This window comes from Aythya marila (assembly GCF_965140915.1).
Source record: "Aythya marila genome assembly, chromosome: 2".
In the NCBI taxonomy this organism is placed as follows: domain Eukaryota; kingdom Metazoa; phylum Chordata; class Aves; order Anseriformes; family Anatidae; genus Aythya; species Aythya marila.
The window spans coordinates 154,436,037-154,459,347 of record NC_139043.1 but is presented as its reverse complement, the minus strand read 5'-3'; the positions used below and the strand labels follow the sequence as shown (position 1 = coordinate 154,459,347).

Sequence of the window (23,311 nt, the reverse complement as noted above, 5' to 3'; positions counted from 1 at the left end):
AGCACACGAGGATAATAAAGTGGGCTTGCATTACATTCCTCTGCTGGCATTTCCTATTTCTTGTTTGTAAGGTCAAACTCACTTCATCTTTCCCAATGTAGAATTACATCAATACAGGATAAATTAGCAAACTGCAGAATTCATCTTATTTAATTTTCCATGGAAAAACTAATTCAGAAAGAGTATTTTATTCCCTTGAGCAATGTTTATACTTCTCATTTTTATTATTTCACTTTGCAGGCATTTTGGTCACAGATATACACCTACAACTAAATTTACCTAAAATCATTAGTTTCTCTTTCTTGAGATGTTGTCTAAATCTGTAATAACTTTATTGCTATTCTTGGGGAAAGATACAATTTTCTTGTTGCTGTTCTTATGTTTTTCTGCAAATCAGCAAATATCCTGACTTCATTTGACTTGTAATTCAAGTTGTCACTCTTCATTTTTCTTGCAACTGAAACTTACATACTCCAAATTAAGTTGACTGGTTGTTAAGTGTTTCCAGTAATACCGTGTCCTCAGATCCAAGTGGCTTATTGCTGTCACAGCACACGGAAAACAGGGCAAGCATTTAATTCCCTTCAGTCGAACTTACCTTTTTAAGGTTATTTATGGGTTGCAAGCTTAGACTGGGTTTGTCAGGGACTGCTGCTGGTCAGGGGAATGAACCAGGCTCCTCTGCTCTTGCATTGTGTGTCTGGGACAGATGGGAGGAATGGCCACTGAAAGAGCCCCTGTGGTGTTAATGGGGAACAGAGAAAGTGCTCCTAGAGCACTTAGATAGCAACCACTTAACCACAATAGTTGAAAATGTGCTCTTTATTTCACTGGATGTATTTCTTTAGGAACAAATGCCACAGCCTTTTTGATTGCAAAAGTCCTGTTCTAAACAGGCTCTGCTATGCAGTGCCATGCCGTGATTATACACTTAAGAACCCAACTACTAGAATCCAATGCAAATTTCCAAGTATCTCCTTTCCTCCCAAGAGGATGATTGTGTCCCATGACCTGGAACATATCATATTTGAAGCAAAAAGCAAAATATAACAGGTTTTGTAGGATGAGGAGACAATAAAATGAATTTCTTTTTGTTAGGTTATACACTTTCAGCATATCCCTTTCTAGCTTGAGCAAATATGTTGCTTAAAAGAGACATAAGACTTAAGGAGAAGCCTATAAGGACTGTGTTTTCCTTGTCTTGGTCATTTTCTTGACCCAAGAGGAACAGCAGAACCTCTATAGGTTCAACACAGACTGATGTGCTCTTCCAGATCCAGCTGAGCGGACTTGAAGGCACAACCAGCTCAAGTAGTGTTGGGACTGCCTTCATGGCTTTGCCAACAGGATGGATCTTGTCATTGCTCCCAAGCTGTTTTCTAGCAAAACAAGTGGAGAAAAGTCCATCCACCTGTTTAAAGGTCACTTCTATAACTGATGGGGGATAAGGGACATTCACTAAAATACTTGCCTGGATTTTCTCCTTTATTACATAATCTAAAAAAAGACCCTAGAAAAAAGTCAGGCAAGTTTTACCATGTTCAGCACTACTTATGTTTAGAAATACCACAAAATATTTACCTAGTGTTTGTCAGTAATGAGTTCCTCTGTCATCTTCACAGCATCCTTGCTTTATTAAATCTAGATTTATTCAAGATGTTTTTGATCTCTTCAGTTTCTGGTCATAGAATCATAGGATATTCTGAGTTGGAAGGGACCCACAAGGATCACTGAATCCAACCCCTTGCTCCACACAGGACCACACAAAAAACAGACCCTATATCTGAGAGTGTTGTTCAAATGCTTCTTGAACTCTGTCAGGCTTGGTGCTAACACCACTGGCCTGGGCAGCCTGTCCCAGTGCCCGACCACCTCTGGGTGCAGAACCTTTCCCTAACCCCCAGCCTGACCCTCCCCTGTCCCAGCTCCATGCCGTTCCCTCGGCTCCTGTCACTGTCCCCAGAGAGCAGAGCTCAGTGCTTGCCCCTCGTGACTTGAGGGACTTGATTTGCTTTCTATTTAGAGGTTTCTTTCTCAGCTGGAAAAACGTTATGGGAGTCATCAGTTAATTACTCAGATGGACTCTGCTTGGCTCTGACTTTTGCTGGATCATTTCGAGTAAATCACATTGACTTTATGTTTTCAGGTTTCCAGCCTGTAGTACTGCCCCGCTTTGTTCAGAGTTAGTATTAAAATAATTCTGTGTGAGGTGGACCAAAGGGCTGAGCATCCTTTGCTGTAGAAGACAGACTGTTTAAGTCTCGATGCCTCATTTTTGCTTATGGTGAAATCTGGTGGATAGTAATTCCCAACTGTAGAAGGCTGAAAAAAGCCTGTAAGTGAAAATAGGTTATGTTTGCCTGCAGAGGCAGTGCTGTTGTCCCAGAGCTAGTCATTTCTGTGCTGCAGCATCTTGCTGCTTTCCCAGGATAATGCTGGCATAATTTGAGCGGGGGCTCTTCCGTGGGTGGTTCCAGAAGCTGTGGTTGGATGAAGGAGCCTTGTCCCATCCTGTTACTCCAAGCTCAGCCCCCAGCTTTCCTCCTCCTCTCCCCCAAAGGTGGACCTCACTCTTACAAAGAGGCAGGACCCTTGCCTAGTCTCCCCAGCCCAGCAGCTGACCACTGATCTCAACAGATGCTCAGCAAAGCTCCTTCAGACAGGCAGTGAAAAGCTGCCTCTGGCTTTTGTCCTCATTTCAGGTCAGGCTTTTGGGCAGTAGCTGAAGTATTGTGAATGGGGGATGGTTAGACCAAATGACCTTGGAGGTCTTTCCCAACCCTGAATGCAGGCAGTGCCAGGGCTGTGGAATGGGCAGGTGTTTTGCAGAGCAGTCACTAAATGGGAACGTTCCTCAGTCTCAGGCTGTGAATGTTTCCTTGGACTCTGAGCAGTCCACTGAAACCCTGGAAAACACCAGTAGTGAAATGAGATTAAAAGATTGCTGTCAAAGCAGTTTGTTTTGTGGGAATCGGTTGTGTTTCTGAAAAAGAGTAACTGAGAACTCCAAAAAGCAGAAGGCGATGAGGATTAACAGGAGTGGCTTTCCTTCGAAATGCATGGCATAGAAATATACTCTGGTTTTGCCACTAACATACAAATCCAAGTGCTCCATTCTGCATAGCAGCTATTAGGATTCAGTAAATGCACCCATTTTCATACCTTCCGTGTAAACCAGTGAATTTCGTGAAAGAAAAAGACGTACTTTACGTTTCCAGCATCTTCCTACTTTTCTCCTGCTCTGCTCTACAGGGTGGCACTGTGCCCGTGCTAGGGGTTGTCTCTGCCGCAGGAAACCAAGCTGAATTTGGCTCTCGCCTTCATGTGAACCCAGGAAAAGGCTTCTCACTTTTTTATTTTTTTGCCCTAGACAGGTGTTAACGAGTGAGCCAGTGACTCATTCGCCTTCTAGTTTGCCTTTCTAGCAGGAACCTGCTCTCCAGCTGCGTGGCACATACACCGGGAGGCAGAAACAACACGGTCCCTTCTAGGCAGTTGTGATGTGTCTGCAAGCTCTTGCAAGCGTGGTCCCTTTGCAGAAATGTTAGGTGCTTCAGCTGCTCAGCGATGGAGCTGCGAGCAGGGGAGTTTTCTGCCTAGCATCAGGATCCAGGGACGACGTACAGTACAGCTCTCAGCCAGCAGTGCCAGCCAAAACACAGTGCCAGCAGCAGAGCTGTGCAGAGCCAGAGAATGATGAGAATATAATTCAGACAGCTAGGAAAGGGCAGGAACAGCTTTAGAAATGTGATGCGATGCCGTAAAAATACCGGTGAATGCTCTTCTTCAAGACAGTCCTAAAGGAATGTTTATCTGCTTGCTTTGCATATGTGGAGATGACACCTGAAGCTGCTGATAGTACAGGCAGCTGGCTTCAGGAAGGATGGGTTTAGATATTTGTGATCAGACTTTCATCATTCAATTAAATGGGCTTGAAAATAAAAGGATGTTAGGTGGCAGAGAGGGGGAATTTATACCTCTTTTCACTGCTGCTGTTTCGTTTCACTCACATTGCCACAGGACCATCTATTTGCATAGCAGATAAAGTTCTCAAGTCAAGGGAAAGGAGGGAAAAGTACTGGAAATAGGAATAGGACGAACTACTCATTCTCTCGCTTATGGGGCATCTGGAAGAATTATTCACAGTGAAAATACATGACAAATGTAGCCCTTGTGATAAACTGAAATTTGCTGTAGAAGCTGACGCTTTCCATGGGCAAATTATCTGACCTAAGGCTGTGCTCGGTGTCACCCCCACCACCTGAGCCTGGTGGGAAGGGCATTCTTCCTAAATTTGGTCTTCACCTTGGGGTGAAAATACATGGCGCTTGTTAAAAGCACGTTGGATATCAGAGAGCTAAACCTCAGGCCTCTGGTTTATTTTCCTTTTCTTCGTCTACCACAGACATGTCATTTAATTCTCCAACCCTGAGTGCAGTGAGATCGACTCTGAACTAGAGCAGCCCTAGGAGCTGAGGTCAGGATTGCTCAAAATGAATTTGGTGGAGTAATAAAGTCTTGAAGGAAAAAAAAGAAGAAAGAAACAGTAGGAGGTATGAACTGGGTACTCTGTTAGTAAGTCTCTTCTAGTTCCAGGAAACTAAATGGATTTTCTTAGCCTTCATGACTGCAGAGACTTGAATGATTGAATTTATAAATGCTGAAAAGCGAATCAGCAAAATAGTTTCTGTTTTTACATTTTCCCTAAAACTAGTAATTTCTTGCAGACTCCATAGCAGGAAGCGGGTAGAAATGGTGATTTTCTTGCTCAATTTCAGACCCACATCATTCAAAAGTAAACAACTTGATCAAGAGTGAAGACAGCAAAACATGAGACATTCTAGTTAATTTAAATAAAAATGTACTTCAGTCCTTCCCTTTATGCTAATTTTTGCATGCTGCTTCTTCTCATGCTACATTGGTGCAGAGTAATCACATTTACATAACTCGAAGAAAATGCTGAATGCATTTCTGTATTTGCCTGTGTTCGAGCTGCATGCAGGAAGGATGGAAAATATCCCCCTGAAAGTGGCCTTTGTTTAGGACTTAAAGGCAGTAGTATAAAATGCGCCCAGCATTTGAGTGAGAGGGAAGGGCAAGCAATGGTTAATTTGTGATTGCATTTCTTCCCCCGTTGTTGTGGGAAGCTCCTCTCCTAAGATAACGGAGCTCAGATTACCAATCACTGCTGTGATGTTCTGTGTGAAAGATAATGCAAAGTTGTAATATCACTATTTCACTCCTCTAAAAGATTTAGAGGTCCCAGGCTGCTTGTTCTGTGCCTGCCTGAGGCCTTTCTACCTGTAATTGCTTTGGGCTTTTGCTTGGTGAGAAACAGCTCTAAATCTCATTGAGTCTGCAGGGTGAGTTGTTTTGGAAGGGTGGTTTGAGAAAGATTATCTAATTCGATTTATCTGTCTTTTTAACCTAGCTGTATATTGTAGGTAGGCAGGCCAAACTGGCTACTCCGTGCCATTTTTGTCCCCTTCGGCTTGCAGTGCCAACGTGCTATTAAAAATGCGTCAGGCACAAGCAAGTAGCGTAACAACGGCAGCATTCTGCACAGTGGTCCTCCATGCAAAGTATTTTATTGATCTTTAATGCAGGCACTCTGGCCTCATTATTCTACACGCAATAAAATGCGAATCTCTGAGCCTGGATGCTAGCGAGAATAGGATATCCTCATAAAGTGTAGCCTGGCTGTTTATGTGTCTATACATACTATAAAGCAGGAGATAAACATCTCTGCATTTGCATTTTGTGTGAAAGCCAGAGCCAAAATGTTACCCAAGGAGACGGGAGAGTTTGCAGGAGGTGTGGGAGGTGCGTTGATTACTGTTTGAGCTGGCCATATCCCTGCTGGAGACACGGGAAGCTTCTGGAGTCTGGAGAAGACAGAGCACCTTTTCTTGGTGTGCTGCCTGAGGCGTGTAAGACCTCTAAAATACTCTTATTTTCCTGGCTGCACAAGGTTTCCGTGGAACAACCTGCAATATGTACTACAAAATTAGCTTGTTATTAGTGAGACGACTTCTACCTGGGCTTGTATAAACTTGGGGGTGATCAGGGAATTTCTGAGCTATGATGTGCATAGCAAAGAAAGGTTGTTTTCTGTATGGGGATGGTTCTGAGCTGAGGCAAGTGGCTCTGTGCAGTAGAGACAGTTGACAGGCCCCTTCTTTCTGCATTGATCCTGATTTCATGATTTTAGATATTTTTCAGTGAACTTCCAGTAACAGAAAGTGCACAGTGAATTTTGTGTTTCAGGGTAATAATGTGAAATAATAACGAAATAACAATATTTCAGCACAATAATGCGAAATATTTCAGCACATTAATAACTCCGAGACCTTGCAGGATGATCTAGAATAAATGAGACAGCTTTCAGTCATGAGTGTCTTCCATCCGTGCGATTATGAGGACAGCTCTAACTGATTGCAATATGCATTTGAGTGGAAAAGTAGCCAGAAACATATTATTTGTGTTCCTTCACATTCTCCAGAGTTAGGTTTTCAGTCCAGTTAGGAGATTTGCCTTCCCCATTTTGGCAATAGCAGTGCTGTCACATCCATCCTAAGGTGCCAAGGTGAGAGCTCTTCCTCTTCCCACGTTCTTGCACACACTCAGAAATTAAACTGTCTTCTCCAGGACACAACTCTTGGTTGAAGTCAGAGTCCATGGAGATGTTGCAGAAGGGGATTTATATTGTCTAATTTCAGGCACTAAGCTCAACTATCCTGTTTGATTGCCTTCACACAGAAGCTGAAGGTAGAAATGTGAATGTCTTCCTCAGCCCTTCATCCCTCCATCCCTCTGGTTGTGTCATTCATTTGGGGGACACAGTCTGTAAACCCAACTCCATTAAACCTTGGTTATTGACATCTTTTACAGATAATTTTGGAACGACTGAGAGGCTGCAACAGCAGCTCACATTGGTCTCCTTAATCATCTTACTTGTAGCTAACCTGAGCTGAACGGAACATATTTGCATGTCTCCTTCTTTCTCTCTGCCTTACAATTTTGCTGCGTGTCTTCATGGTTTTCAGTTCCAGGTTTTGCTGAAGTGTGGAAAAGAATTTTTCCATTGAAATCAGTAAAACTCTCACTGGTGCTGAGTCTTTTCTCACCTATATCCAGTCAACACATCATGTCCTTTGCCTTTAGTACCTGTCCAAATGCCTTGTTTGCTTGATTATTTTAATTTCTGGTAAGGGAACAGGCTGTAATGAGCAATCAGAAATCACATCGTTAAAGTTAGAGACGTAAAAGAGAGCTACAGGACTGAATTGTTACCAGCACCCACCTGCAGGATATTCCCTAATGCTCTGAAGACGAACCCCGCAGGTTAGGTGATATTATATGAGGTGTAGTTCAGGTTAGATTTCTGCTTCTGGGTGGAATTAAGAGCCTATTAAGAGAGGTCATTTCAGTCCCTTCCTTACTGGTTTTATGTGACGCGGGCTGTAAAACTACTGATATTGCTGTGTACGTAGAGAAGAAATTGTGTGTGTTAGCACCCTTCTTTTGTCCCAAATAATATACAAATGGGGAGTGAAGCAGACACGGGGCTGGATTGGGGGATTTGTCTTCAGAGGGGTCTCAGATGTGCAGTATCTGATGTAAAGATTTGATGGCTGGTAAAATACAGATGCTGGCAGAAGTTGCCCCTTCCAGATAAGCCTTTTTTTTTTCTTTTCTTTTTTTTTCTTTTCCCCTTTCCTCGATCAGCGGCTGCATATAGCAACTTCCCATTTGTAGAATAAATCTGATAAAAAAATGTAGTTGTAAGCAGGAACGATTTTATCCCAGTGAAAAGATTTTATCCAACAGAAAAAATGTTGTGCTGGGGCATAATTTTTCAGATATGATGAATAACAACAAAGTATGACCCTCAGTCCTAAGAATTTAGTTTTAAAAGAACTACTGAGCATATCAGATAAACTCAACTTTTTCTCCCCTATCATTTTTTTTCACAGGCAGTGTTTGGTTTATAGATACATCTTGACAAAAATCTGCCACAGGCAAATTTCAACAAAAGAGCAACTTCAAACACATCCAATTAACAATTTATGAAAGGAAATCCAACAGAAAATCACATAGAGATTCACAGGGCATAAAATTTGGCACTAAATCAAATTTAATGCAGAAATGCCTGTATGGGGAGTTATGGCCCCTTGCAGTGCATTGTCAAAAGGAACTTTATCTGTGGAGGCTCAATGAGTGCCCTCCATCATATTTTTTCTTGCTATAAATAAGAGATTTTGTCAGACATGGCAATGAGCAAAACTCTAAAGGGAAAGAAATACACTGATAAACCTACTTATACACCGTTTTCAATCAGAAATATTAAGTCATCAGATTTCTTCTTATTTCCAAATCCAGGATTTGTTCACTTTATCACTGAAATGAGGGCCACTCTAGCATCAACAACCACAAAATCACTTTTAATTTCTCCGCACAGCCGGCTGCCATACAGATCCCCCTAGCAGGTCATGATGACTACAGTTAAGGTTACTATGGAGCCGTTTTTGTGGCTGGGAGGCAATTTGAGACCCCCTGCATTCTGTTGTTTCACAGTTCACTCGTTCATTCAGCAGTTGTGGTTGGGTTTTCTCAAAAGATGTTAAGGACACAAAATCACATAATTGCCTTCAGCAGCTCTGAAATTAACTTAAGCCACTACTTTGTTTGGAGAAAAACATCTGTTTCTAGACCATTATGTATTTAAACTCGTAAATAGCTGGCTTTTGTAAGAGATGACTGAGCAGCATCACTTGCATTGCTCTATGTGTATTATATTTGGGGGTTATTTAGAGATAGTAGGACCAACAAGGGAGGATGACAGATACAGTTGACAGAAGCCAGACCAAGCATCTTTGTGATACAACTGTAGTATTGCAGGGACTAATATCATTTGAGGAGCTGGTTATTGTATTGCTGAATCTCCTGTTAATCCTGTGCTCCCACTTCAGAACAGGATGGGAAACATTTGGTAATGAGCAAATTTGATATCTTCCACTGAAATGGATGTATCTGTATGGGGAAGCATGGATTAAGGTGGCCATTCACATGCATTTAAATCCATGGCAGAGCAGCTTTGTGACCACAGCACTTCACCAGATCATTGCTTTCCTGCATCTTCAGAGGTCAGACACATGAGCCCTTCCAGCCTTCATCACCTTGTGCAGTATAACTGGTGAAGGTGCAAGAACTCCTCTATCACTAAAAATGAAGCAACAGAATACACCATGGTGTGTTTTCTTTTCTTCTTCTTGAGTCCATTAATATATGTTTTTGGCAGTGAAACACTCCACTAGATAAGTTAGTGTCCGAGGCACATAATAATTGGTGAATAAAACCCCCCAGAGTATCTTAATCCTATTAAAATGCGTTTTTTAAAGTGTAAATGAATTTTAACCTCATTTTAAATGATGATTTTCTTCCTGTAACATACCCTTTCTCTGTAGATAACAGATCCCAGGGAAACAGAAGGTGAAACAAAGATGTTCATGTCAAATATTTTTATCTTCTGTTTATATGTTTGAAATATACTTGACTCTACACTGCCAATTTTTTTCTGCATGCCTCTAGTTCTTCCATTACCCTACTTACTTCATCACATTGTATAATTTTCTTCGTCTGCAACTAGACGATGGTGATAATAATAATGAATTGCTTTTGTTAGGCAAAGTCTATATTTAGGCAACTGCAAAAGTTCTTTAGTCTCCAAATGCAGAAATTATACACTTTTTAAAGAGTTAAATAACAGTTTCCAGGTGCCTAATACTCTTAAAAATCTACCTAGTTTGCATGTCTAAATGTGACAGTAATAGTTAAAAAATACCCATTTTCTCTATGCCTCCTTCACAGTTCCTCCAAGGCAGATCTCTAAGCAGAACAGCACGAAGTAAAACCCCTTAAAAGTGTCTTTTTTCTTTTGATCATTCTCCTGCCTCCCTCTTGCATGCTTGGTTAGGTTTCTCATTCGTGCCTAGGTGGTTTGACATTTTTTTCACTGCAACTTCTACTGCAGTCCTTACAGTCTTGCAGTCCTACGCCCTTCCAACAAGCTATGTGATGGCCTTGCTTCCCCCAGTTTGGGGGAATTTTGGGCATTTAAGAGCCCCAGTGTTTGTGCTTCAGATAAGTCCAGATTCAGAGAATTGAGCACCCTCCTGAATGGTTGTGCTTGTTTTCTCCTGTAGTTTTTGGGGGACTTTGGTGACATTCAGGTCAAGAGCGTGCTGTAGCAACTGCCGTTTCGTCTTTCAATTTCATAGTGCTGGAAGCAGCCGGATTGCTTTTTTATTGTAACTTTTGATTGGGAGTCCAAGCTCAGATCAAGGCCAGAAGGACCTTGTGCATTTTTTGAAATCAAATACTCATAAACTTGTAGGATTGGAACCTTCTGCAGTGCCTGTAAGTTTAGGACTTGGACTTGACCTGGACTATCCATACCAACTTTGTGCCAGTTCATTCTCTCAGTCCCATCTATGCTGAACCATCTCTACAGGCACACAAACTAAGGGCTGGGAGGGTGAGAAGATCTTGCTAAACCTCCACAGTGTAGATGAGTTCAATCACGAGCAGGCTTTTTGAACCTGGCTCAGAACACAAGCACAGCTCCCAAAGGCAACATGAACATCTAGCTACCTAGAAATCAGTTTCTGATGTGGAAGCAAAAGCAAGTCAACTCTACAGAGGAAACGCCATGAAGCTGTGAAGTTCTCATACTGATGGCTGTGCAGGAACATTATTGTAATGGATTGCTTTTTTTTCTTTTTTTTTCTTTCTTTTTTTTTTTTTTTTAATTGTATTTATAGTTTCTCATAAATAAACAAGATAGCATCTTTGTTTTCTTTTGAAAGTTGGACTGTGAAGTCTTCAAGGCAGACACATAAGGCTTATGTACATCTGAGAAAGCATCTAATTCTAGAAGGATTTGCAGGAAAATCAATGGGGTGATTTTTTCAGTTGCATGTAAAAGTTTTGTTCTGTGAGAACTGTCAAAAAACAAACTGGTTGCTGGGGCTTTAATGTAGCTCAAGAGATCTGGCTTCAGGTCCTAACTCATCTTCAAGACCTAATATGTGTTCCCTTATATAACTTCCAGTTATTCTCTTCACCTTTTCACCACAGTTTATGTAATCTATTGTATGACTATTTTCTTTTCCAGCAAGAAGTTTACACAAAACTGAACAACAGTTAAACTTCCTTTGCTTTCTTTCTATTCCCCCATCTGAGCAGAGCCCTAAGACTCCCTTCTCTGACCTCGCCGATGATGAGAAGATCTTTAATGGAGGAGATGGCATGTGGCAAAACCAGAGTCAGGATCAAGCCTTGCTCTCAGAAATCACAGAAGAGGATCTGGAGGCCATCCGTCAGCGGGAGGAGGCCATTCAGCAGATTGAGGTCAGTAACCGCTCTTGTCGTGGGCTTGCAAGCTGGAAGTGCAGGTTCCTTGTGTGCTGCATTGCTCAATGTGACAAAAGAAATGCTAATTAACGTGGCTGCCTGTACATCATCACTAGGTATAGGAGAGATTATCAGGCATTTCTAAAATTGGAACTGAGTGACAGAAGGAAGAACTAGAAATCTATATGACCTGCAATAAAAATGGCAAGTAATAATTAATTTTCATTGGCTGTTATTTTCTTCTTCCATAACGGTCTGTAGTAAGGTAGTTTAATTGAACTTGCTTTTGAACAGCAAAACAATTTTCTTGTTTTGCAGAAACAATTGAAAGTCAAGTTTGGGACAGAAAATATTCATCTTTAACATTAGAGAGAATAATCAGTAGATGAAATAAGTTGATTTTTTTTCAAGAATTGTTGCTTTGTCACAGTATTTGGATGTTCTTAATATAGGTAAAAGAAGGCATACGATTTTTCTTCACTTTTTTTTTTCTTAGAGGTGCTATAAATATAATATGGTAAAGGGAACAAAAAGAGGTCTGAATGAGTTAAACATCCCACATTTTTCTTTTTATACCTCTCTTTTATGCTTTGGGAAACTCTTGTTACTCAAATTTAAGTAATAAACGAGTAAAAATTAGAATATAAAATCTTTATAATTTGTATGCTTTTACAGGCCTAAACTCAAGCTGAACCAAAAAAAGAGGGCTTCAGAATAAATCAGAACATTTAATTAAGGACTATACTTTGTCCTTTAATGGGATTGAGCTAATTTTATCAGAATGGATTTTGGTTGTGGTGTAGCAGGAATTGTGATTGAGTTAACAGTGGTAAAAGAGGACAAATGTTCCTGCTGTAGACTGGTGCTTTGAGGGTTTGACCTCTGTTTGCACACAGTCATAGTTACATATGAGTCAATCCTGTAAGTAGGAAATATTGATAGTTTTATAGGAGTGGGTTGAGGTTAGTGTACATCTAATCTCTGTTATGGTTTGCTGAATAGAGATGATTGACCTTTGTGCACTTGCGTGCATTACTAGGGATGAAATTCTGAAAGGATATTCTCATATTAAATTATATTCTCATATCTCAGAATATTGAGTATTTTTGGGTGTGAATGAGCTTTTCATACGTGGGGAAACTCTTTGCACCCACCAGGACAAACTCTAGGGAACTCTGTTGCAAGAAGATGCATGTTTTGACATGATCTTGTACTGTGATGTCCAAGAAGGTTGGATGCAATGGTATTTCTGCATCGTGTTGCAGATAAAAAGGATGTTGTTGTGATTGTTTATTCTAAGATATAGTCACTGCTTTTCTCTTTCCATCTTTATGCTGTGCCGTTTCCTTCCCAGGAAAAACAAAACAAAACAACAACAATAAAATTTAGTTGTGTATCCTAATTTTACTGTTTAAATTCTGTGTTTGTGCTGCAATATGGTGTTTCTGCATGGTGCCACACTGGACCTCGTGGCCATGAAAGGGGTACTCAGGGTGACTTCTGACGTCTCCTCTCTGCATTGTACACCTCTGTGCATCCTGAGAGTTGCTTTCCAGTGGCTTGTGGAAACTGGACAAAAGCTGCTTGTGTTGAAAGCTGAGGAGGCAGCCAAGGAATTTGGGTGAATATAGTCCCAGTGCTATACAACTTCTCAATAAATGCAGTGCTCATGTATTTTGCAGATTGCATATCTATTGATTTGGTAGCTTCTGCTTACCTTTCCACTTAATATTAGCTTCCCTCTGAATGACCTATTCAACTTCTGAAATTAGTGAAGTTCAGACTTGTGCTTCCTAAGCACACTTTGTTTTTACCAATTGTTTTTTCCTGTCCCCATCAGAGCTGCATCCATTTTGTTTTGCTATCTGAGATCTGTGTTTATCCAGTAAGCAGGACTGCATTCCACATACATTATTTCAAATGCAGCTAAAACATTTCTCCCCAGGAGGAAAGCATTTAGGCCCAGCAGTATTTTATTTAACATCTCTTTTGAAAGAAATATAATGAAAATGAAATGGATTTTTGGACTGCATCATACCTCTCCCCAGCTGTATTTGAATAAGCAGATGGTGCTTTTAAATCATTTTCACTGAGTTTTGTTTTTCTGTTTGTTGACCCACATGAACATATTTCTTTTGAAAAGACTCATCTTGTACATTAAAACTTCCCCAATTTCATTAGAAGTTGTTGGTGTACAGAGAAAGGACTCATTGAGCTCAAAGTTACCCTTAAAACTTTTTCAAATATGTTTTCAAAACCAGTAACTAACCAAGAAGGCTAAAAGGAAACATTATTCTTAACTGTCAAACCCAACTAATAAACTAGATTTATCACCAAATTGATATATAGCATTTGTTCTCCTGTGCTCTTTGGGGACCAGAATGAAGAATAGAGCAGTGCAAAACATATTTTATGCAAGTAGATTGGCCTTATCGGGAGTTTTACTTTTCTGAGTATCTAGCACCAGAAACACACAGGTCTTAAGCAGAGCATTGCTAGAACATTGTCTTATGGGGCACACTGATTACTACATAACTTCAGAGAAGCTCATGATGCTGGTACCAGCATTGGGCCTTTTCTTTTGGAGATGTAGAATTTGTCTTTTTTGCAAGAACACATATAAAACCATTTTTTCATTGCTAGAAGAATGAGGAAATAAATTCTCTTGCCATCTCATGTCCTGAAAAACAGATATAAAATTGGGTCCATAATAGATATCTTCTTAACATTCCAATAGCTCTTTCCCACTTGTGTGTTTTCCACATCTCTAGAATCTCTTCAGAGGTGCAGGTTAATGGGACATTGTTCTCTGTCATGCACATCCCTTGAGGCACTTCTCAGTGTTCACAGTTCCCACCTAGAAAGATAACAGCCATGTCAGAAGTTCAGCTGGCTGTTCATTTTATTTAAATCTACTTCTTTTGATATTGCTTGCAGATTAAAAATAGAGAAGTCTGCAAGGGAGATGTCTCGCCAAAACCTTACATTTTGGATAAAGATCTTTATTGCTTGGAAATGTCAAAATCTGGTAGGACACAGCAGCCTTGACACAAGTGTTATTTCTTAAAATATTGCTTTGAACTGTTATATAAAACCTATTTTAACTTGAACTGTATTGGCAGTGAATAATAGATGCCATAACAACTTTATATATAGCACTGTAAAATGTGCCATCAGAAATACATGAGCTGAACTGTAATGTGCATTGTCAGTACTCAGTGCTGGCACAAGCTCTGCCATAGCAAATGGCTATAATTTAGCCCCCCATGCCTTTCACTGGCACCTGTAGTCAGGGGGGAAGAATTAAAACTTTGAGAAGAAATGGATAACCACTGAATGAGGAACTTTGCCTGGTGACTGGAAAGACCTAGAGAAAAAAGGTGCTAAATTCAGTATTGCTTCAGACAACCTCTGGTGATCCTTCCAGTACAGACACAGCTGGTCCAGAGGTGATGAGAGAGGAGGAGAAGAAGCCCTCCCAGGCACTACCACCATTTCCATCCCACTTCTTCCACAACCTTCCTTCCTTTCCTATAGGAGTCTCACATCCCACTCCTGTGCTTCCTGGACTGCTAATGCAGCAGCGAGCATGCTATTACCATCTACAGTGGGGAATAGCCAGGTCAGAAATATCAAAGAATCATAGAATCAATGAGGTTGGAAAAGACCTTCAAGATCATCTGGTCCAACCAGCACCCTATTACCAATGTTATCCAAGGGCATATTTGAAGAGCTTCTGCTGTTGCAAAGAGTTGTGCCTGTAATAGTAAAGGCCACTTGTCTATCCTGAGCTGCCTACACCCATTTTTGTCTCCATCCCCCCAGGAGGAGCAGCAGCAATAACAGCTCAGCCCATGGGGGTAGGCAGCTGCCCATTTTGTTGGCTGCCAAACCTGACATTACCAGGACTGATCACATCACCTCTCAGCCCTGAAAGGCAGCAGATGTCAGACACTTTATAGAACTAATTGTAGTTACCAACTTAACAATTAGGAGGTCAGTCATTCAGACCAAATGAATATAAGGTGAGTCTGGCTGAAACACAGCTTGGTGATAAATCATCACTAACTGGGTGGACATTGAAGATGGGAGACCATCAGCTGCAGATGCCCATGGAGAGTCCCCCAACAGAAGGGTGCTAGGAAAGTGTTTGGAAATAGTTCAATGTCAATTCTGCCATCAGCTTATGTGACCTGGGTGCTCATCATGCTGATCTTAAGTCACTTATGAAACGAGGATAAGAGTGTCATCCTACATCTCAGAATTGGGAGAATAAGTTTTCTAAGGTGTTCTTTCCTCATTTAGGTCAGAAGACGCAAAAAATCACAGAAGGGATCCCCCTGGTCCAATGGGCATTTCCACAGGTTTCCATTTCTTTCCTTTTTTTTTTTTTTATATGATGCAGAACCCAGGCATTAACTTGGCTAATATGGGAAGGCAGACAGTTTTCTCCAGTAATATCTGATCATCAGAACACGAGAGCTGATGCTTTGCTTGCTTGTGGGAAGTGAGTATACGTCGAGAACACCTCCATCTAGTTTCTGATCATCAGTTGAGGATATCCTGGAGAAAACAAAAGAAAACAACAGAACTCTGTTTTAGCTGATACCTCTCTTGGCAAAAGGGAAGGTGAGCTGAATAGGCTGTGGCAACAGGTGTGAGATGCTTTTATAGTTTTAGGAAAGCCTGTTCCCCCTGGATTGGTGTTGAGAAATGTTGATGTTCATTTCCTATCTGTTTTGAAGAGAAGTGATAGATGCCAACTTACACTCCTGTCAGTCAAGCATTTGGAACCAGACAGAAGATGAAATACAATAAAAATAAAACAAGAAAAAGCTCCACAGAGTCTGTCAGAGTATGTTTGTTAGTTCGAACATGTTCCTTGTTCACTCATTACTACGTATAATTTCTTGCTGAGGGGTATTTTCAGTAAAATCTCTCACTGATGCTAGCCGTTTAGAAGGTTTAATGCAAGCTATTTCATCAGCTTCGATAGTCCAGGGGTTTGACTTATGAGGGCTCTGCTTGTCTCTTCACACAGACTTTTCAACTCAAAGTAATGTATAAATAACATAATATCATGACAAGCACCGAACGTGAAAGATCTGCTGCCGTGTGAGTGTCAAACAGCGTTCAAATGCACTCTGCTCACAGCGGCGTTGGGGAGCCTCATTATCATGCGCGTCAGAAGTTGACATGGCCATCCCTGGGACCCGCTATTGAGATGTTCCCTGGAGAATCCACTCAAGTATTTTGGCCAGTCTAATTTAAAATGACCCGGGCTGTAGGGCTGCCACCATTTATTTTAGGAGACTATTTCACGGTCCAGCAGCCTTCAGTGTTGATGAAATGCTTCCCTCTGTTCTCGCTAAAGATTCCTTACTCGTTCTCAGCTCTTAACACCTAGTAAAACTCTATTGGACCCTGCAAATAATTCTTCTTCCCCTTTGGTGTTTAAACTCCTTCAGTGCTAACAGTTATCCTCCTCTTCACAAGTCACTCTCCCTTGCTTTTCAGCCACCTCGGTGCTCTTTTCTCAATTCTTCCCCATTTGTGAATTCCCTTCTGCTACAGCAGCAGACTGTGCATGGGATCTTGGTGTCGTACCAAAGCTGAACGTAAGAAATGTGTTAAACTCCCATGGATCCAATTCAAAGGTTACAAGCACTGATGGAACGATTTCTAGGTAATTTCTACACTAGTAAATTAAGGAGTATCAAGGAACACTAGCAGGCACCAGAACTGACTCATTACACTCCTAAGTTGTTAGGGCATATCCTAGCACATTTTTTCCCAGTGCTTACCCAAATATTAACACATTTTGAGAGTTAGTATTCTCCAAAAACAATTTGGCTTCATCCACTTCGTTCAGGGCGTAAGAGGACTTAGTAACATGAATGCAGAGAAATGCATACCTGCAGTTGCAAAGCCTGAGATCGGGCATCTTCTCTGTCCTTGTACAGCTGCAGCCCTATTGATTCGATGATTTGATCACAACAATTTTCTTTAGTCTTCACTGACATTTCGGAAAGAGAAGGAATAAGGAGAATTAAGGGTAAATTCTGTGGGAAACTGTGCAAGCCTGAGGGCAAAATAAGAGATATGTGGAAATAACAGCTGGGCTCTTTTGAAAATGTGAAGAAGCCTTAGCAAATACTGAGAACAAAAAACAGCGTATCCCAGCAGACTCATGCAGAGACCGGCTTCTTAGCATACTGATTTACCTGTTCTGCCCCTGTTTCTACTCTTGTGGCCTGCATATTTATGCGTTGCTCAAAAACTAAATTACTTGCCTTCACATCAGAATGCTTCCTAGTCAATCTCCACGTCCTTAGCATGTCGACTCCTGCCTCCAAACTGCCAGAATCATGCCAGTTAGAAATGAAAGGTTGCATTAATTGGAGTTTCAGAGCCTCTGCCCTGAATGGGCCAGTGCTGTTTCGGTGTTTTCTCTGTCAATTTGACTCACTTGGTTGCACTCCAGATGATGCTCTCTCAAGCATCTACGCTGAATGTGTGCTAGTTCACTTCCAGGCTTCCTTGTGGAGCACGTTAACTGAGGGTGCGTTTGTTCAGAAGTTTTGTGTTGAATGAGAAAAGCACTTCTGGGGAGAATCATGCACTTGCCCTCATATCCTGTGTTTTAGTTCATGCCACAGGACTCTCAGAGCTCACAAACTTAATGCCTTTTGGATGAAACTGCTTTAAGAGATGTACTCCGAGGCTCCACCTCAGGGACTCTGACTGATAGTAGGCATTCAGCCCACAGGAGGGAAAATCTGCTTCTTGGTCTTCTCCAGTCAGTAAGATATTACCATATTAAGATATTACATATATTACCTTAAGTTTGGCTTTTTCCATCTAGGACAGTTCCCAGTGCTGCCTAAAATATATATTTTTTTATCGTGTCCTAGAGCCCAAAACATCATCATGCTAGAGGAGCTTCACCGTCATGCTAGAAGAAAATTGTTCCAACAAGCTCTGACACAGGTTTCTCATGATACCTGCCACCTTGCACAGAGAAAACACACATAAAATAAGATTTTGTTTCAGGGCTGAAGAGCTATCACATGGGACCCAGAAGGGATCCAAGTGAAGTGCTGTGCAATGTCCATATAGTTTGTCAATTCTGTTAATGGTTAATGCTTGTATATTTTTGCAATCAGCATCTTATCAGGGATATGTGGATGATCTAGGATCTCACAAGACAGAGAGACAGCAATACATAAAAACTATTTTTAGCCCTGGGTATTTCTTGTGTCTCAGGTGTAACCTTATGATGGTACTGTGTATGGTGAAGTGCTTTTAACTAAATTGGTGAGGTTTCCCCTGTGTACTAGAGATAATTTTCCTTTTTTTTTTAGATTCTTATTGCCTTATCCAGGGACTGTTAACATCAAAGAATTTCACCCTAAATCCTTCTCTTTGTGAACTCCTCCTTTCAGCAAGTTTGCACGGAGCTAGGAATGAAAGCCCTGATTCAGCAAATCATACCTAAATATGTCTTAAGAGCTTTGCTGAACAGTGATGGACTTCAACACCTACTAAAAATGAAGTATTTCCTCTGCAGAAGGAGAAAATAGTGCAAACACACACATTATTTTACTAATAATCTGAATTTTGCGTGGACACATCTGCATATGTATCCACAGAAACTGAGCTGAGTTAAAGGCTGTCTGTACATTGGTAAGGCAGAGAGCTGGAGAGAGATCTCAAGTGAAATAGTGTTTAGCTTCTGCAAATTCTCTCACTAAAGTGTTAATATTTCCTTTGTAAAAAAGACGTGTTACTTTCCACCTCCATTTGCTGCATTTTTGTCTATATTTTGTTGCCAAATGATGTCTGTCTCAATAAAGGTAATATCTTGCTGCTATTTCTGTTAGCGCAGACAGTACAAACATCATCTGCCTCATCGATTCAACTATTTTTGTAGAGGCGATTTGCTGCCCCAAAGGGGAATTACCACTCTCACCTATTATTTGGCTTAGAGCACTTCACTCTTCAGTGCTAATTAATAACAATGCAGATCAATAGTCCATCAACGAGGCAAGATCCCCTAGCAGGACTCTCAAGAGCTGTTACTGCGGATTTGACTTCTTGCCCTCCTGCTTTAAGTAGTGCCGTGCTTTCTTTTTTATTTATTTTAGGTTAGGAAATAAGGTGTGCTTTTTTTTTTTTTTTTTTTTTTTTTTCCCTTCCAACAGCACATTGCTTCAGGTCATGGTACAGTAAGAAAGCTTTTTTCCTTATTTCACGATGGTAGCTGCTGCACTTTACTAATATCCATGAGTCTTTAACTCAGAAAGGGGAAAAGAAGCATTACAGGAGTGAAGGGTGATACAGACTTGCTAACCTGTTGTTACACTCTACATGTGGATTGGTGAAAATTCCAATATATATATATTTTTTTAACCTTATGTCCTGAATAGAAAAAGCTCACGTTGCAAAAGCCCTGAAGCATCCCGTCTCTGCCTGTGCATCCTGGAAGAGAAGGATGAACCAAGGGTAAAGATGAGACCCTACAGAGGTTACAAGGGAAAGGGATCACTGAGAAGGTGACTGAAATACACATTTCACAGTGAGACCAGTTCGTGTTCCCTCCTGTTTGCCAAAAAGTGCCTGGTGCTGCCTTGACAGTTATAGACTCATGTTCTCACTGAAATTATAGTAAACATCCCAGGCAATGTTAACAGCATTATCAGGGAATGTCAGCTTTAGAGGCTGATACCAGACACTATTATTTTACATCCTCTGCACTCTGCAGGCTCATCTTCTTCAGGTACTCTGTAATACTTTGAGTTGTTCGTTTATGAAAAAAGATTGTATAGAACTATGGGTTTGTGTTGATTTTAGAAGTGGGAAGAGAGATATATCTGCTGGGTTTGTCAGAAGATAAACTATGTGGTTAAAAAGTGTTATTCTCAGCTATGGGCTTACTAACTTTGTTGGTTTTGGCACCCCACTATGCCACGTGCTTTACACACCTGTATTTTCCCACTACTCCATTCACCATCAGTCTCTCTGGTGTGACCCCTCTGGTTGTCATTTCCTTCCCTTGTTGTCATTGAAGTCCTCCAGTTCCTCTGTGTATTGAGGCTACCGGACAGCATACTTGAGGCAGAAACTGCTAAGACTCGCCTAGATATTATGGAGTAATGCAATTTTTATGTAAATATATATATATTAATGCACATTTTAAGATAAACTCCTGAGCAACCTGGTGTGATGTTGTAGTCTCCTGTTAGCAGGGCATCGGGCTAGGGCCCTCCAGTGGCCCCTTCAAGTCTGAATTATCCTGCGACCCTGTGATCCCATTATCCTTCCATCTCCTCAGACTGCACCACTGAGAGCTACCAAGAGTTCATGCCTTAATCTTCCTTTAATTTAAATACAAGACACTTCTATTTCCTCACCCTCGTGAGGAAATGCAAGTCATTCTCATGCTCTGTCCTCTGACATCTCTTGCCACTGCAGGCAGGGGTTCATGCTCTTCTTTACCCTTCACACCACATCTGTCATTTAGTTGGGAGAACAGTCAGGATATCAGGATGGCATCAGGGGGATGGGTGGGAGTCTGCAGAGGCTGGTGTGGGGACAGTGTCTGTGCCTGTGTCTGCACCTCCCTGGAAGAGAAGTCTGTGGGGTGGCCCTGTGCCCAGGGGGTCCCTGCCCCATCAATTTTGCTCTGTGGACATCCCCTGGATGATGTGTCTTCATGTTCTTTCTCGTCCTGGGTACGTTAATCAGCATTCAAGAGTGCTGACCTGGTGTTATGACTATTGAACTTGTTGGTTTAGTGCAAATATTTGCATCTTTTTTGAGCGCTTCTTTCTGAGCCATATTCCTTGTTGAGGAATAGATCCCAACAGAGTTTGCTGGAATCGGTCCTTTCCTAACATGCTCATTAATTCATTACTCCAGCAGAGAAAAGAGGCAAAGAATGAACAGTAGAACAGCAGAAAAGGCCTCTGAGAAGCCTGAATATGTCACATACCCCCCCCAAAACACACATGCACACACATAAAAAAAAAAAAAAAAAAAAAAAAGAACAAACAAATGATAACTAAACTAAACAAAACACATTTCTAGTGCTCGGTAGGGTGTTGCTTGTCTTACAACACTTGTAAAAGCACATGGTTTAGCCTACGATGTTAAAGTCACCATCCCTGGGGGTGTTCAAGGCAAGGTTGGATGTGGTGCTTAGGGACATGGTTTAGTGGATGACATTGGTGGTAGGGGGATGATTGGACCAGGTGATCTTGGAGGGCTTTTCCAACCTTCTATGATTCTACCTCAAACACCAAAACACAATAGCTTTTAAATATTCCTCCCCTTCCTGGAAATCTAGCATCATACAAGCAGCTGGGTTGGTCTGTATTTCCAATTTGTGTTGGAAACCAGCTGGTCTTTGTGAGCACGGGTGTCTGTAAGCACTTACAACCAGGGGCATGTTTTCATTACAATTCAGGAAGTGGCGTACAGATATGGTGGGGCCAAGCATAAAGTTCAGTTGCTTTACTTAGGAAGGAAATGGAAAGTAACCGTTAAAAAATCCACTTTTATAGAGGCATCAAAAAGCATTTTTGGATAGTGTGGTCTCTAGCTGATACAAAGAAAAAAAGATTAATAAACATTTGATTTAAGGGTGAGGGATTGCTGTTGAAGAATGGGAGGCAGAAGGGCTTTGGTTCAAAGATCAGCCCATACAAAGCCTGTTTTTACACACTGAGCCTGGACATCTTCTACTGAGCTGACAGGGACTAAAAAGACCTTTCTATAAGCACTCTCATGAATGTCTAAGACTTCCTGCTAGAACCTGTGGCAGGCAGTGCTGTGACAGCCATAAGCATTTGCTTACCTTTAACTCTGCCTGTTTTTTTTTGCCAGTGATTTCTGTAGCAGAAGTCCCCGAGCCCTATCTTCCCTTGTCAGTTCCTGCTCACGCAGCACATGGGGGATCAAAGCTGCTGCAGATGTGTGACCGTGCTCCTATCCCCATTTCACAGCTGGGGAAACTGAGACATTGCGGATTGTTTCGCTGCCAGTGGAACTCCATAGAAATGTAAATGCCTTGCCTAAGACCAAGGAAAGAGTGGGTGTCCGTGCCAGGATTAAAGCGCTGCCCGTCCTCTACTTCCGCTCCCAATTCCCTTTGAGCGTGCTGTGATGTGAGATCCAAATACAAGATCTGGCTTAGCTGGCTTTTAATTTTTCTCCCCTTATTTGAATTGCGAGGCAGATGGAACGTGCTCTTGTTCACAAAACACACTGTCATCTATCCAGCTTGGATGAAGCTCAAGGAAAACGCTAATCATCATTTGTAACTGAAGGCAGATCTCCCCTACAGGGGGAGCTTGCTGTGTTCTGAAGTTTCGCCCATGATATCATGACTTTATCGGGAGAAGCTAAATAGCAAACCCGTCTCTCTGAGGGCGTGTAGCAGATTGTACTGTCAAAGAGAGAAATAACTTCTTGCCCTCTGAAAAATCCTGAGATATGACGATGAGGGAGGGCAGGGAGGAAAAGAGTTGCTAAGATACTTGCACGCATAAAACACACCTGGGGGAAAAATTACCGGAGGGGTGGCTATGTTGGACAAAGTGCTCTGGAGACTGCAAATAGGATATGCTGAGTTTACAAATGGTGGTTCTCTGCTGGCTGCACTCATAAGAGGGGTCTGTGTTGAAAGCTTTTGTATGTACAGGGGCATTTTGCACATGCCAAGCTTCTCAGCAGTCACCTTTCTCCCCCATGTCACGATGGAAGCCCATATAGCTGGCAACGATCAGGAGGAATAACTTTAAATTTCGTACAGTGCTGAGAGTCCTTGTACTCTACTTAAGGAGAAGGTTGTTTTTATGTAAGAAAATATGATCTTTCTATATAAGATTTTTTT

The 23,311-nt window shown here is 41.4% G+C and overlaps 1 protein-coding gene across 3 annotated transcripts in view; it reads left to right on the top strand.

Annotated features, from left to right (window-relative positions):
• TSNARE1 (t-SNARE domain containing 1) overlaps positions 1-23,311 on the top strand; it is a 452,412-nt gene that overhangs the window by 222,685 nt on the left and 206,416 nt on the right. For all 3 annotated transcript variants that reach the window (XM_082752775.1, XM_082752776.1, XM_082752777.1), the window contains one exon: positions 11,248-11,412. In XM_082752775.1, coding sequence (XP_082608901.1) covers positions 11,248-11,412 — 165 coding nt within the window. The remainder of the gene's footprint in view (positions 1-11,247; positions 11,413-23,311) is intronic.